General features: G+C 60.4%; 1 protein-coding gene across 5 annotated transcripts in view; it reads right to left on the bottom strand.

Annotated features, from left to right (window-relative positions):
• The window catches only part of ASAP2 (ArfGAP with SH3 domain, ankyrin repeat and PH domain 2), a 171,456-nt gene that overhangs the window by 2,847 nt on the left and 155,706 nt on the right, over positions 1-12,903 (bottom strand). For 2 of the 5 annotated variants that reach the window (XM_062208926.1, XM_062208929.1), the window contains exons 21-27: positions 12,263-12,376; positions 8,189-8,441; positions 5,447-5,578; positions 3,934-4,099; positions 1,763-1,812; positions 1,363-1,451; positions 865-987 (exon numbers count right to left, since the gene is read on the bottom strand). In XM_062208926.1, coding sequence (XP_062064910.1) covers positions 865-987; positions 1,363-1,451; positions 1,763-1,812; positions 3,934-4,099; positions 5,447-5,578; positions 8,189-8,441; positions 12,263-12,376 — 927 coding nt within the window. The remainder of the gene's footprint in view (positions 1-864; positions 988-1,362; positions 1,452-1,762; positions 1,813-3,933; positions 4,100-5,446; positions 5,579-8,188; positions 8,442-12,262; positions 12,377-12,903) is intronic. The other 3 variants (XM_062208928.1, XM_062208930.1, XM_062208931.1) reach the window with 3 other exon arrangements.

Below are 12,903 nucleotides of genomic sequence, written 5' to 3'. Positions count from 1 at the left end.
GGGCGGTACCCATGTTCCTCTCTCCAGCTCTCTGGATTCTGCACATCTAGGGGAACGAACAGGTGTTTTCCATCCGGCTCGGCCTGTTGTGTGTGGGCGTGGGGCCCTCACAGCCCTGCGCGGCTGACGCATGGTCAGCAGAGGCCGCGGGGGCTCCCTGCAGCCTGTGCTGAAGGCATGGAGGGACCCAGGACAGCGCTTGTCATGGCCCAGCCAGGGCAGGGACCCAGGACAGCGCTTGTCAGGCTTCCCTGAGCCCCACCCAAGTGGGGAGTTGAACCGCTGGGTATCCGAGTCCCAGGACGGGGCCGGGCCACGGCTGTGGCCACACGGCCGACTCTGCCAGGTGCTTTCTGCATGTGTCACTCCTGTGGTCACCCCCGCCTCCCTCAGAGGGTGCTCACCACAGGCTGCTGTGACTCCCTGCCAGGCGCTGGCGACAAAGGGAGAAGACCCCGGTGCCCTGGCCGAGGTCAGCAGCCTGTTAAGTGGCTGCATCTGAACTCCGGGGTCGCCCGGGGCAGGCCCAAGCTCACCCTGTACCCAGGAGGAAGCCTGAGCAGCCCACGCTCGCCTTGGAGCCAGGTGGCACCCGCGGCTCCAGCCTCTCGGGCAGCAGTGGGCGGTCACGACCTGGAGACTAGGGGCCCTCGCCTGTGGTCTGGAGACTGCAGCCCGAGAGGCTGCAGGGAGGAGCCCCCCCCCCCCGGGGGGGTCATCAGGTCCACTCGGAAGCCGATGTGCAGGAGGAGCCCCCCCCCCCCCCCAGAAGGCCAGGGGCAGAGCGCACGCTCGGGCTGAGAATCTCGCTGTGAGCAGGCGTCCCCGGCCAGGCAGGCAGGCCACGGCCCAGCCCCGACTCACCCACCACTCCTGGTCCTCCTCGCCGTCCACAACGATCACGTCCCCCTCGGAGAAGGTCAGCTCGTCCGGGTTGTCCGCCACACAGTTGTACAGCGCCTTCACCCGCTTGGGCTTCGCCTTGGTCTGCATCAAGCAGGGGAGGGAGCAGAAGCTGATGCGGCAGGGAGCTACGCTCTGGGCCGCTCTGCTTCCAGCTGCTCTCGGGGGCCGAGGCCCGGGGAGACCCCAGACGTGAAGGTGGGGCAGGCGCACGCAGCTCAGGAGCCAGGGGGTGAGGACCTGGGCAGAGCCGGGAAGCGAGGTAGCTGGGCCTGGCGCCCGTGCGGGCCCTGTGCTAGAATGGGAGCAAGAAGAGGACCAAGCCCAGCAGCTGACCACACCCCCGAGACCGGTGACCAGCAGGCAGCAGCCCCAGGGAAGTCTGCTACCGGCCCTCAGAGCGCCCCCTGTGCCCCGCTGGCCAGAGCGAGGGGCGGGAAGGGAGGTGTGTCTGCTTACCGCCTGTGACTTCCTGGGCATGGGCGCCGGCGGCTGCAGGACCACGGCATTGGACAGAGGACCCAGAGCTTCCGTTCCAGAGAGTTCTACTGCAAAATGGAGCGGCGTTACAAGATGCCCTGGCAATCCCGGGGGCGAGGGGTCAGCACGGTGTCATGTCTGACAGCAGATCCCCCGATGCTCTCATGGGGTGGGGAAAGGACCCTGAGAGCCAGAGCCTCCTGTCTCGAACACAGTGTTCACAGAGCTTAGGAGGCAGGCCAGTGTCTGGGCCCGGCCCTCCCCCCACACCTGCTCACATCAGCAGGGGCCTCGGGCCCTGGGGAGGGCTGGCGTGAGACCACCGGCTGGAAACGTCCTCTTGCTGCCCCCAAGAGCCCGGCCCGCGGCAGATAATTACCAGGTCCCCTGGACTGGCCCTTGCTGGTCGGCGGAGTTGACTTGTCAGCCCTGCAAAGAAGGGAAAACAGGTTTCCTGCTGCCCGCCCCACCCCGTCCCTCTGACAAGGGACTCACCTGCGTCCCATCTGTAAACGCGGGAGGTGATGTTACTCAACTTTTTTTGGAAAAAGGAGGAACCAGAAGCCCAGGAGAAAGTGCTAAATCAAGGTGCCCGAAACCAAGGTTCTCCCGAGGCACCATGTCCATGCATGCCTGCGACCCATGACCGGGTCTGGACAGGGGCTGGGCAGTAGCACCTGGCTCCACCACGCCCCCACCCTGGGCCCTGGCCCTGCTGTGAAAGGATGGCCTGCATCTTAACCCCGGGTCCAGGCGGCTCTGCCAGGACCTGCCCAGCCACCGCACTCAGTGTCATTCGTGTCTCTGTGTCCTGCAGTCCCGCTGACAGGCGCTGGCATGGCTGACCACGAGCTCGGGGCCACTCGTGAGCTGGGGGCCCAGTGTGTCCCAAGGCCAGGAGGCAGACACACAGCAGGAGGCCTTTGAGCTGACCTGCGACCTGGGCTGCTGCCTCACTGGGCTGCCGGCAGTCACAGTGTCATCTGCAGCCGGTGTGACAACAGCTCTGTTGTGAAGCACGGGCCACGTATCTTAGCGAGCCAAGAGAGGCGCCATCTTCCCGGAGCTAGCATGGAGCCAGCAGGTGGAGAGACGGGGCGGGGCTGCAGCCATGGAAAAGGAGGGAAGGGCGGGAGCTGGGGAGGGAATTCCTTCTGCGGCGTGCTGTGGTTGCTTTCTGAGCTGCCCCGAGAGCACGCTGGCTTGGTCGCCATCTGAGCTCCAGCAGCGTCTCTGGGCATGAATGTCTCGAGACCCCGTCAGCCCTCGCCCCTCGCTCACGGCCGTGGGAAGGCCTGAGCCTCTGAGCCACAGACGGCAGCTGTTCCTCGGAGGCCAGGCAGTAACTGGCTCTGTGGGCTGCGGAGTCCCTGCCAAGGTACCCTGGAGGCAGCCGCAGCCCGCACAGCATGGAGGGTATGGCCATGTGCCCACACTGCTCACGGGCACTGCAACCTGAACCTCGCGTCATTTTCACGTGCCAGACAGTGGCCTCGGGGGGGGGGGGGGGGGGGTTTGGTCTGGAGGTGGAGACGCCAGTTCCAGCATCCATGCCCCACATCCCAGGGCTGGGTCTGGTCCCAGCCCCACTCCTGGCTCCAGCTACCTGCCGGTGTGCACCTGGGAGGCAGCAGGTCCCGACAGCACAGGGGACACCCCGACTGAGTTCCTTGCTCCTGGCCTTAGCCTGGCGAAGTCCTGGCCGTTGCGGTCATTTGGGGAGCGAACCGGTGGATGGCAGCTCTCTCCGAATCTTGAAGACAAATTTCTTTCTTTCTTTTTTTTTTTAAGATTTATTTTATTTATTTGAAAGAGTTACAGAGAGGCAGAGACAGAGAGAGAGGTGTTCCATCCGCTGGTTCACTCCCAGATGGCCCCAAGAGACAGAGCTGCGCCGATTTGAAGCCAGGAGCTTCCTCCAGGTCTTCCCACAAGGGTGCAGGGACCCAAGGACTTGGGCCATCTTCTGCTGCTTTCCCAGGCCATAGCAGAGAGCTGGATTGCAAGTGGAGCAGCCGGGACTAGAACCGGCGCCCATATGGGATGCCGCTGCACCACAGCGCCGGCCCCCGTAGACAAATTTCTTTAAAATGTTCTTGATTTGTTCCCAGCCATTTAGAAACACAAAAGGCTTTCTGAGCTCACATGGCAGAGGAAGCCAGGTGGTGGGTCCAGTGCTCGTGCTAAGCAGAAATCGCACTTCATGACGCACATTTAAGATTCAGATGCATTTTAAAGAAATGTTCACAGCTTAGGAATTCCTGATGAATTAATTTTCAGACCTCTGAGACCTGGTGAATTAGGCATGTGATGCCTGATCTCGCCGTTACCGTTCTGGAAGCAGGAGAAACTTCAGACGCTCAAACAAACTCAGTGGATAACGGGAAGGGATTTCAACAAGTTCACGGAAAATGTGCTGTGAAGAAAGTGCACGTGGACTGCGACACTCATCTCTTCTGTGGCCTTCCGTGGCCTTCCTGAAGGGACGGTACAGGCCACTGCCCTGAAGGCAAGAGGCCAGCAGGGCCGGAGTGGGGGGGCAGGGCTTACCCGGGAGCTGGCTTCTTCTGGGGGAGGCGGCTGGGGGGCTGGGGCGGCAAAGGTGGGGCTTTGCTCTGCGAGACCCCTGGCTGGGTGGGCTTGCTGGGCTGGCTCAAGGCTTCAATCACGCTGGGCGTCCTGGCTACTGGAGGGGGTGGCATCGGGGTCAGGGGATCTGCGGAGACAGGAGAGCACAGAGAAACGCGGTCGGGCTCGGCTCGCAAGGTCTCCCGAGCAGCTCCTCCAGCACCGGCACCAGCTTCCTCTGTGCTACGGCCCAGTTCAGAAGGGTTGGGAAAACCGGACTTGCGTGAGAGGGTAGGGCCCTTGCCAAACCAATCAGGAAGTTGCCGCCTGCACCTGTGGCCTGAGCCGCTCTATCTGCCTCGCCTTGGCGAGGATTCCTGGCGGGGAAGGCAGCCCAGGACAAGCCCAGGAGGCTGCACCCAGGGCCCAGCTCTGGGCCTGCTCCCTGCCCCGCAGAGCTCCGTTCACCAGGCTGCTGAGCAGGGGCACGGCCAAGGGCAGATCACGAGAACTCTTGTGGCACAGGCTCCACGGGGGGAAAGTGTTCATCACGGTCATCACCAGGGGCTGCCTCTCCCAGAGCGCCTCCCTGTTGCTGGGCACCACCACCCTGCGCTGCCTGGGCGGGAGCGGGCACACCTTATTCCCTGCCAGGTTAGCCTTCTGGGGTCCAGAGAGGGGCCCGGGGCGCGCCGATGGAGGCAGCTCCAGCACGCAAACCCAGCCCCAGGCCCGCAGCCCAGAGGAAGGAGGGCGGCTGCTGGCTGCTGAGCCTCCCCAGCCCTGCAGCTGGACGGGGCTCTCTCCGCCGGCTCCCGTGTCCCTCCTAGGGCCAGAGCCTGAGACAGCCTCTGGATCACGCCCCCAGCCACCGTCCCGGGCTTGGCCGCAGCGCCTTGCAGCGGTGGGGCCGGACTGTGCTTCACGGTCCTGGTTTTACAGAGGTCACAAGCACCTGTGCCCGGGCCGTGCCCTCGATGCAGCAACACACAGGGATGCTTGGTGCCTCCATGCCAGGGCGGGGGGCGGCAGGCCAAGGCCAGGGCCTGCTTCACCGATGCCGTGAAGTGGCTCTGGCTGAGCACCACCGCCCCCTGCAGGAGGCTCTGGGGATTCTCGACCCCAGGTCGACACTGGAAGAAACATCCCGAGATGCTGAGACTCGCCCAGTGAAATGGGAGTCCCGGGGAGGCGAGTGGAAGCGGAAATGGTGCAAATGTTTTGGGAGACAGGAAAAGAACGAGTGAGCCCGAGTGAGCCATCCCAGGGGCGTTGGGGGGGTGGGGGGCAGGAGCTGGGGTGGCAGCTGGAAGGGTCGGGGCCGGGTGGACAGCCGTGGCTGGCCCGGCAGCACTGGGTGCCCAGTGCCTGTCTGTGCCGTGGGTGTGCGGCCCGCAGCGCTCTCTCCCCAGCTGGCTGTCGGCAGCACCAACCCCTCCCCGCCTTCCAGAGCTACGAAGCCCCCTGGCAAGAAAGGAAAAAGGCAAAAACGTACTGGTAGACGTGACGCGGAGAGGGGGCAGCGGTGGGTGGATGGCTGGCGGATCTGACGAAGACCGCTGCCTGCTTCCACCATCCACGCTCACGGAGTTTGTCTTCCACAGGGCGTTAGCTGAGGCTGCCTGAACTAAACCCGCACACGCACACACACGCACGCACACGCACGCGCACACGACAAAAACAGAAACAAGACACTGCGTTACTGATCCTCCCGCTTGCAAAGCGGCCGCCGTGACGCGTCCAGCCTAGCACGTGGAGCCGGCTGCGGGGACACACGACACCAGAGAGGCTTCTGGCGCAGGTCCAGCTGGTTTTCTCGATCTGATTGTGAGGTTTACAGAATTCCTGATTCTTTCTCAGTGAGGTTGAGCATCCCTTACCCGAACTGTCTGGTCCCAGAAATAGTTCAGATTCCGGGGAGAGGAACGTTTGTATTGACCTAACCAGGTCACCGTTCCTACTCTGAAAGGCTCCAAAACTCCAGTCACATCAACACTCAGAAAAAAATCCCCAGGTCTCGTGCCGTGGGAGGGGAGCCGGTGAGTGACACCCACGTCCCTTAATGGAACTCGGGTCCAATTCCCGGCTCTGGCTCCTGACTCCAGCTTCCTGCTAACGCAGACCGTAGGAGGCAGCAGTGCCGGCTCAAGTGCTGGGCTCTTGCCATCCACACGGGAGACCCCGAATGCATTCCTGGCTTTGCCTCCTGTGAGTCAAACAGCAGATGGAAGCTCTCTTTTGTTATCCATCTCCCTCTAATAAAAAAAAAAAAAAAAAAAAAAAAAAAAAGCTTCAGGTTCCGGAGCATTGCGGAGTTCTGGGCCAGGGAGGCTCCACCGTACAAATGCTGTTTGCAGAGGGAAGTTAGAGCCGCAGCTGCATCTCCCGAGCGCCGTGTTCAGGGTGTACGGACCTTCTGCCCTTCCCTGCCCACCCATGGGCCGTGGAGTGACCACAGTGGAAGGACAGCACTCGCCTCCCAGCCCCTATGGGGACAGAACGTGTAAGTCAGACACGAGGGGAAGGGCGCAGGTTCAGATGACCCGCAAGGGAGGAGGTGCTTCCCTGGTCACAAGTCCTTCAGCCACATGAAAATCGCAGTGCGTCTACGCAGGTGCACGGGGCCTGCGTCTGAGGTCGCGTGCAGCCCACGGGGAGGGCTGAGCCTGATGGTAAAAACAGGGCCCGCCCACTCCCGGGAACGAGGGGAGGCCCACGGAGGGGGGCGGCAGGCACAGGTGCAATCTCCACCGTCTCAAGCAGAAATGTAGCTGAGACAGAGTGGCAAACAGAAACACAAGGAAAACACCCAAATCCTCCAACTCCAAGACTGCCGGAAAGCCAGACACCGGAGGAAGAGCTCTCCCTTCCTTCCCTGACCCAACAGAACAAAGCCCCATCCGCCCTCGCCAGGGCACACACAGTGAGAGCCGCTCTGGGGTGAGCATGACCACCACGTTCGACGTGGGCCCTGCAGAGCCAGCCCGGCCCCAGGCCACAGGGCGTGGTGGCAGGAGGCACTGGGACAGCCCCAGCAGGACCCCACGCGGCCTGGGGAGGCCAGTGGGGAGGAGGCAGCTCTGCGAGGAGCCTGCAGCTGACTTTCTCGGGATGACCTCATCAAGCCTGGGTGCAGACACGGGTCTGGGATGTGGGGCACCTGGGGGCGGGGCCCTGGGGAGCACGTGGGTCTCGGGACATGGTTGGTGCCAGGTCTGCTCCCAGCGGGTGCTGCTGGGGCGGGCGACTCAGGGACTGCAGGGTCATCAGTCCCCTCTCTGGGCCTCCCTGGAGGCCAGGGGCAGCGCCGCATGTAGTCTCCGAGAGGGCGAGGCCCAGCCACCCTGCCCAGTCACACGGCTGTGTGCTGGCCTGCAGCCCGGCCTTCCAGCCACCTGCGACCCTGTCTCCCCTCCCCCACTCCCTAGCTACAGCTGCTGTATGAACACAATGTGAGTGGGCTTCGGTGCCACCGGGCTGCTCCACTGTGCTCCCAGGGGCCCCGAACCCCAAAGCCCGAGCAGCTCCCTCTTTCACACAGAAAACCCTCCAACAGCCACTGCCCAGGGCTGGGTGGCCCAGCCCACAGCCGGACGGGCCACTTGCCAGACCTGACTTCAGGGGCACGGCGGCCAGCCGGTCTTTAGTACTGGGTGGACTGATTAACTTTGGGGAGCAAAACCTCTCATGACTGCCGGGGTCAAACTTGCTAAGCTGGGACGCAGCGGCGGAGCTGGGTGAGGCCTGGGCACGGAGCACACTGGCAGGACACACAGGCATGATTCTGTGTTTCTACAGTAAGGCTGAGCTAAGTCCCCTAAGTCAGTGTCTCTTGTTCACCTTGTGGGGACCACAGAGATAGGAACCATGGCAGGGACCCCAGGGTGGCCCGGCTGCAGGAAGAGAGGTTAAGAGGGTCAGGATCGGGGCCCGGAGCGGCAGCGGGTGGGGCAAGCAGAGGAAGGAGGAGGTGATGCTCGACAGGCGCCTGTCTGCAGGTGGCTCCAGGGGCCGCCCACCACCACAGGCCGGTCGGCTGCGGCCCCAAGCACGCGGCACCACCACTCTGCCCACAAGAACTGTCAAGGCACACACATAAACACGATGGGGTCCCTTTAGGGAATACACAGACAGTAACTACAAAATAAGAGTCCCAGGGCTACCTCGCTGGGAACCTCCCCAAAGCACAGACCTACCCGCCACGTGTGTGTGTGCTGAGGGCACTGAGAGGCCGTACCTTTGCTGACGTTCCGAGGGGGCAGTGGGGGGGCGCTGGTGGTGCTGGGGACTGCCGGCTGGGCAGGGGGCGGGCTGCCACTCAGGATGGCACCGTAGGTCTCGTTCTGTAAGATGCTGGGCCCAAAGCCCCGCTGCTTGTCCTTGGCGAGGCTGGCGGCATCTCTGGCCAACGAGGCCACGCTGGACGGAAGCTGGCTGGATCCCAGCTGGTAGAAGCTGACGGGCCGGTCCTCCCGCCGGTTGGGACTGGGCTGTGGAGGAGCGGCCAGCAGAGGTGTGAGGCCAGGACACACAGGTCTCCCAGGGGGAGCATCCACCAAAGCGGGGAAAACCCCAGCCAGGCCTCGGGATGAGAGCACGCACTCCAGGAAGGGCGTGCCCCACGAGCATCCCGGCCCCGCCCCAGCCCCGATGTCCTACTCTGCTTCCTCACATCCCGGAGCAGAGCGGCTCTGGCCCCGGCAGCAGCCACAACGCTCTTGAACTTCCTCTAACTCAGGGTCAGTGGACTGTGGCTGCCAGAAAGAACGCTTTACGGAAACACAACCTCGCCCGGTCACTCGTATGTCCAGGCCAAGCTAGCAGTCCTGGCAGAGTGCAGTAGCTGCAACAGGCTGTTTGGGCACTAACCCTAAAGTGTTTAGCACCTGCCCCTTTAAGGGTCTGCCCAGCCCTGCTCTACCGGAAGGTCCCGTGGGGTCACGACCCAGGTAACTCAGATCCACCTCAGCTTTCGAATGTTACCTTCACTACAAACTATGTTCCTGAGCCACCCGCTCATCTGTTCAGCGTGCACGGCTTTGCCTGCTCTGCCAGCCTGGTGCCAGGCGCCTCGCAGGGGCTCAGTATCAGCACCACCCCCACCGCCCCTCCTAAGACCGCCTCTCAGCCTTGGCTCTTGGCTCTGGCCGTTCATACACGGCTCGGGATGTAGAGGTCTGCACCTGTGGCTCCTCACGCGGATTTTTTTTTTAAATACACGTTTTATGGGGCCAGCGTTGTGGTGCAGTGGGTTAAGACGCTGCCTGAGATGCTGGCATCCCACGCAGGAGCGCTGGTTTGAGTCCCAGCTGCTCCACTTCCGATCCAGCTCCCTGCTATGGCCTGGGAAAGCAGTGGAAGACGGCCCAGGTGCTTGGGCCCCTGCACCATGTGGGAGACCTGGATTGAGTTCTTGGCTCCTGGCTTCAGCCTGGCCCAGCCTGGCTATTGTGGGCATCTTGAGAGTGAATCAAGGAATGCGAGATTGTTTTCTGTCTCTCTGCCTTTCAAATAAATAAAAGTAACTTTTTAAAAAGCAAAAGAAAATAGTAAATACAGAGATTAACTGCTCACGGAACAAGAATAGGTCAACGAATTTCAGAAGTGCCATCTATTTATCTGTCTATACCTATTCATGTCTACATCAATTACTCATCCATTCATTCTCAAATACATTAGAACTTTAAAGTCCTATAGGGAAAACAAAAACAATCTAGGGGCTGGCATTGTGTTATAGTGGGCTAAGCCGCTGCTGGCAACACTAGCATCCCATATGGGTACCCCTTCAAGTCCTGGCTGCTCTACTTCTTTTTTTTTTTTTATAAATTTTTTATTATTATTATTATTATTATTTTTTTATTTTTGACAGGCAGAGTGGACAGTGAGAGAGAGACAGAGAGAAAGGTCTTCCTTTGCCGTTGGTTCACCCTCCAATGGCCGCCGCAGTAGGCGCGCTGCGGCCGGCGCACCGCGCTGATCCGATGGCAGGAGCCAGATGCTTCTCCTGGTCTCCCATGTGGGTGCAGGGCCCAAGGGCTTGGGCCATCCTCCACTGCACTCCTGGGCCACAGCAGAGAGCTGGCCTGGAAGAGGGGCAACCGGGACAGGATCGGTGCCCCGACCGGGACTAGAACCCGGTGTGCCGGCGCCACAAGGCGGAGGATTAGCCTAGTGAGCCGCGGCGCCGGCCTGCTCTACTTCTGATCCAGCTCCCTGCTAATGCATCTGGGAAAGCAGTAGAAGATGGCCCAAGTACTTGGGCCCCTGCACCCACGTGGGAGACCTGGAGGAGGCTCCTGGCTCCTGGTTTCAGTATGGTCTGGATCTGGCAGCTGCAGGCATTTGGGGAGTGAACCAGCAGATGGAAATTCTCTCTCTATATATAACTCTGCCTTTCAATAAATAAATCTTTTTTAAAATTTTTTTTAAAATTTAAATTACAACAGTATGTCTAATATGGAATTCCAGTTGTGTTAATAAGGCAATCTGTGTGTCTAACGTGGCATTCCAGCTTCCTTAACATGGCATTATGAGTGTGTCTAACGTGGCATTCCCACTGTGCATCTAACGTGGCATCCTGAGCATGTGTCTAACATGGCATTCTGAGTGTGTCTAACGTGGCATTCTGAGTGTGTCTAACGTGGCATCCCAAGCCTGTGTCTAACATGGCATTCCGAGCGTGTGTCTAACGTGGCAATCTGAGTGTGTCTAACGTGGCATCCTGAGCATGTGTCTAACATGGCATTCTGAGTGTGTCTAACGTGGCATTCTGAGTGTGTCTAATGTGGCATTCTGAGTGTGTCTAACGTGGCATCCCAAGCCTGTGTCTAACATGGCATTCCGAGCGTGTGTCTAACGTGGCCTCCTGAGTGTGTGTCTAACGTGGCATTCCAAGCCTGTGTCTAACGTGGCCTCCTGAGCCTGTGTCTAACATGGCATTCCAAGCGTGTGTGTAACGTGGCCTCCTGAGCCTGTGTCTAACGTGGCATTCCAAGCGTGTGTGTAACATGGCCTCCTGAGTGTGTGTCTAACGTGGCATTCCGAGTGTGTGTCTAACGTGGCATTCCGAGCATGTGTCTAACGTGGCATTCCAAGCCTGTGTCTAACATGGCATCCCGAGCCTGTGTCTAACGTGGCATTCCGAGCGTGTGTCTAACGTGGCATTCCAAGCCTGTGTCTAACGTGGCATTCCAAGCCTGTGTCTAACGTGGCATTCCAAGCGTGTGTGTAACATGGCCTCCTGAGTGTGTGTCTAACGTGGCATTCCGAGTGTGTGTCTAACGTGGCCTCCTGAGCGTGTGTCTAACGTGGCATTCCAAGCCTGTGTCTAACGTGGCATTCCAAGCGTGTGTGTAACATGGCCTCCTGAGTGTGTGTCTAACGTGGCATTCCGAGCGTGTGTCTAACGTGGCCTCCTGAGCGTGTGTCTAACGTGGCATTCCAAGCCTGTGTCTAACGTGGCCTCCTGAGCCTGTGTCTAACATGGCATCCCAAGCCTGTGTCTAACATGGCATTCCGAGCGTGTGTCTAACGTGGCATTCCGAGTGTGTGTCTAACGTGGCATTCCGAGTGTGTGTCTAATGTGGCCTCCTGAGCCTGTGTCTAACGTGGCATTCCCACTGTGGCGTTCCAGCTGTGCTGACACTGGATGTTTCCCAGCATCCCTCACTGACCCTGCTTGAGGGGAGATGAAGAGGCTCTCCGCTAGGGGTACGGGCCCAGAGTCGCATCCTCTGACTTTCTGCCCCGAGAGCCACGTGAAGGGGCCGGGCCTCCTGGGACCCAGCACGTGTGCCAGGTAGTGAGTGCTGAGAAGGGAGCTGGACCAGGGGCCAGAGCCCGGGTTCTCACCGCCAGGCCCCCTTTCGGCTTCAGTGTCCCACCTGATGAAGAAGGACATTGGCCCGAGGAGCTGCGAGGGCTGGTTGGTGAGGGCAGCTGAGTCTTTAAAATCAACAATACACGACCAAGCCGGTGGACGCGCTGGCCCACGCTGGGGGCAACCTGACCCTTTATACTCTGAGTCTGTCGCCAAGGGGCGTCCTCTAAACCCCCTCTAATCAGAGCAGCTCCCGCATCCCTTGGTGGGGAGGGCGAGCAGCTGCCTGATGACATAATTAGCCGTCCCTTTAACGAGCGTGGAGCTGGGAGACTGGAGGCTGCAGTGGGAAACCCGCTGAGGTGTGGGAAGCAAGAAGCCAGCCCTGCCTTCTGTCGTGTGGGGCAGCTCCCGCTCTAACTGCGGGCTGGACCCACCCTGCTGTGAACGAAGCTCTCCGAGCCCCTCCACGCCGGGCGGCCCGGCACACACCTGCAACTTCTCGTCCATGTCGTCATCACTTTCGTCCAGGTCTTCATGCAGCAGCCGCCACTCATATTCCACGTGAACGTGAGAATTGAACCTTCCAGACAGGGCCTGGTTCAGCTGGGAGGAAGAGAGGCGTGGTCAGAACTGCTGCCCGCTCACTCAGCCAGCTGATGCCGGCACCCTCCAGGTACCCAGACAGGCAGCGCAGGGGCAGCCCACGGAGAACGGGCCCAGGGGCCTGGGCTCTGGAGGCAGGGAGCTGCACTCTGCCCAGGGCAAACCCATTAAAATCCCAGGGTCTGGGGTCGAAGCCCCTCCACCTGAGGCACAAAAGAACCTTGAACCTCAGACCTGGTAACTCCTGGTAGGCGCTTTGTAAACTGTAAAGTGCTGTATGCTGGCAAGGGCTAGCAGGCATGATAGCCTGGGGGCACCAACCTGGTGTAAAGTCAAGCTTAGAACAGACGTTCTCCTAATGTCAACCCAGCCCTCCTCGGCTGGGCTAGAGAATTAAGTCCTGCAGGATATGAGCTGAGCGACTGTTTTCCTAACTCTCTCAAGGAAGAGAGAGAGCTGGATCCATTCTCGGTGTGCAGAAATGGGTATCCCGAGGACCGGCACTGTGGCGCAGTGGGTTAATGCCC

Source organism: Lepus europaeus, chromosome 13, assembly GCF_033115175.1.
Source record: "Lepus europaeus isolate LE1 chromosome 13, mLepTim1.pri, whole genome shotgun sequence".
Lineage (NCBI taxonomy): Eukaryota > Metazoa > Chordata > Mammalia > Lagomorpha > Leporidae > Lepus > Lepus europaeus.
The sequence above is the reverse complement of the archived record's forward strand: the minus strand, read 5'-3'. Positions and strand labels throughout refer to the sequence as shown.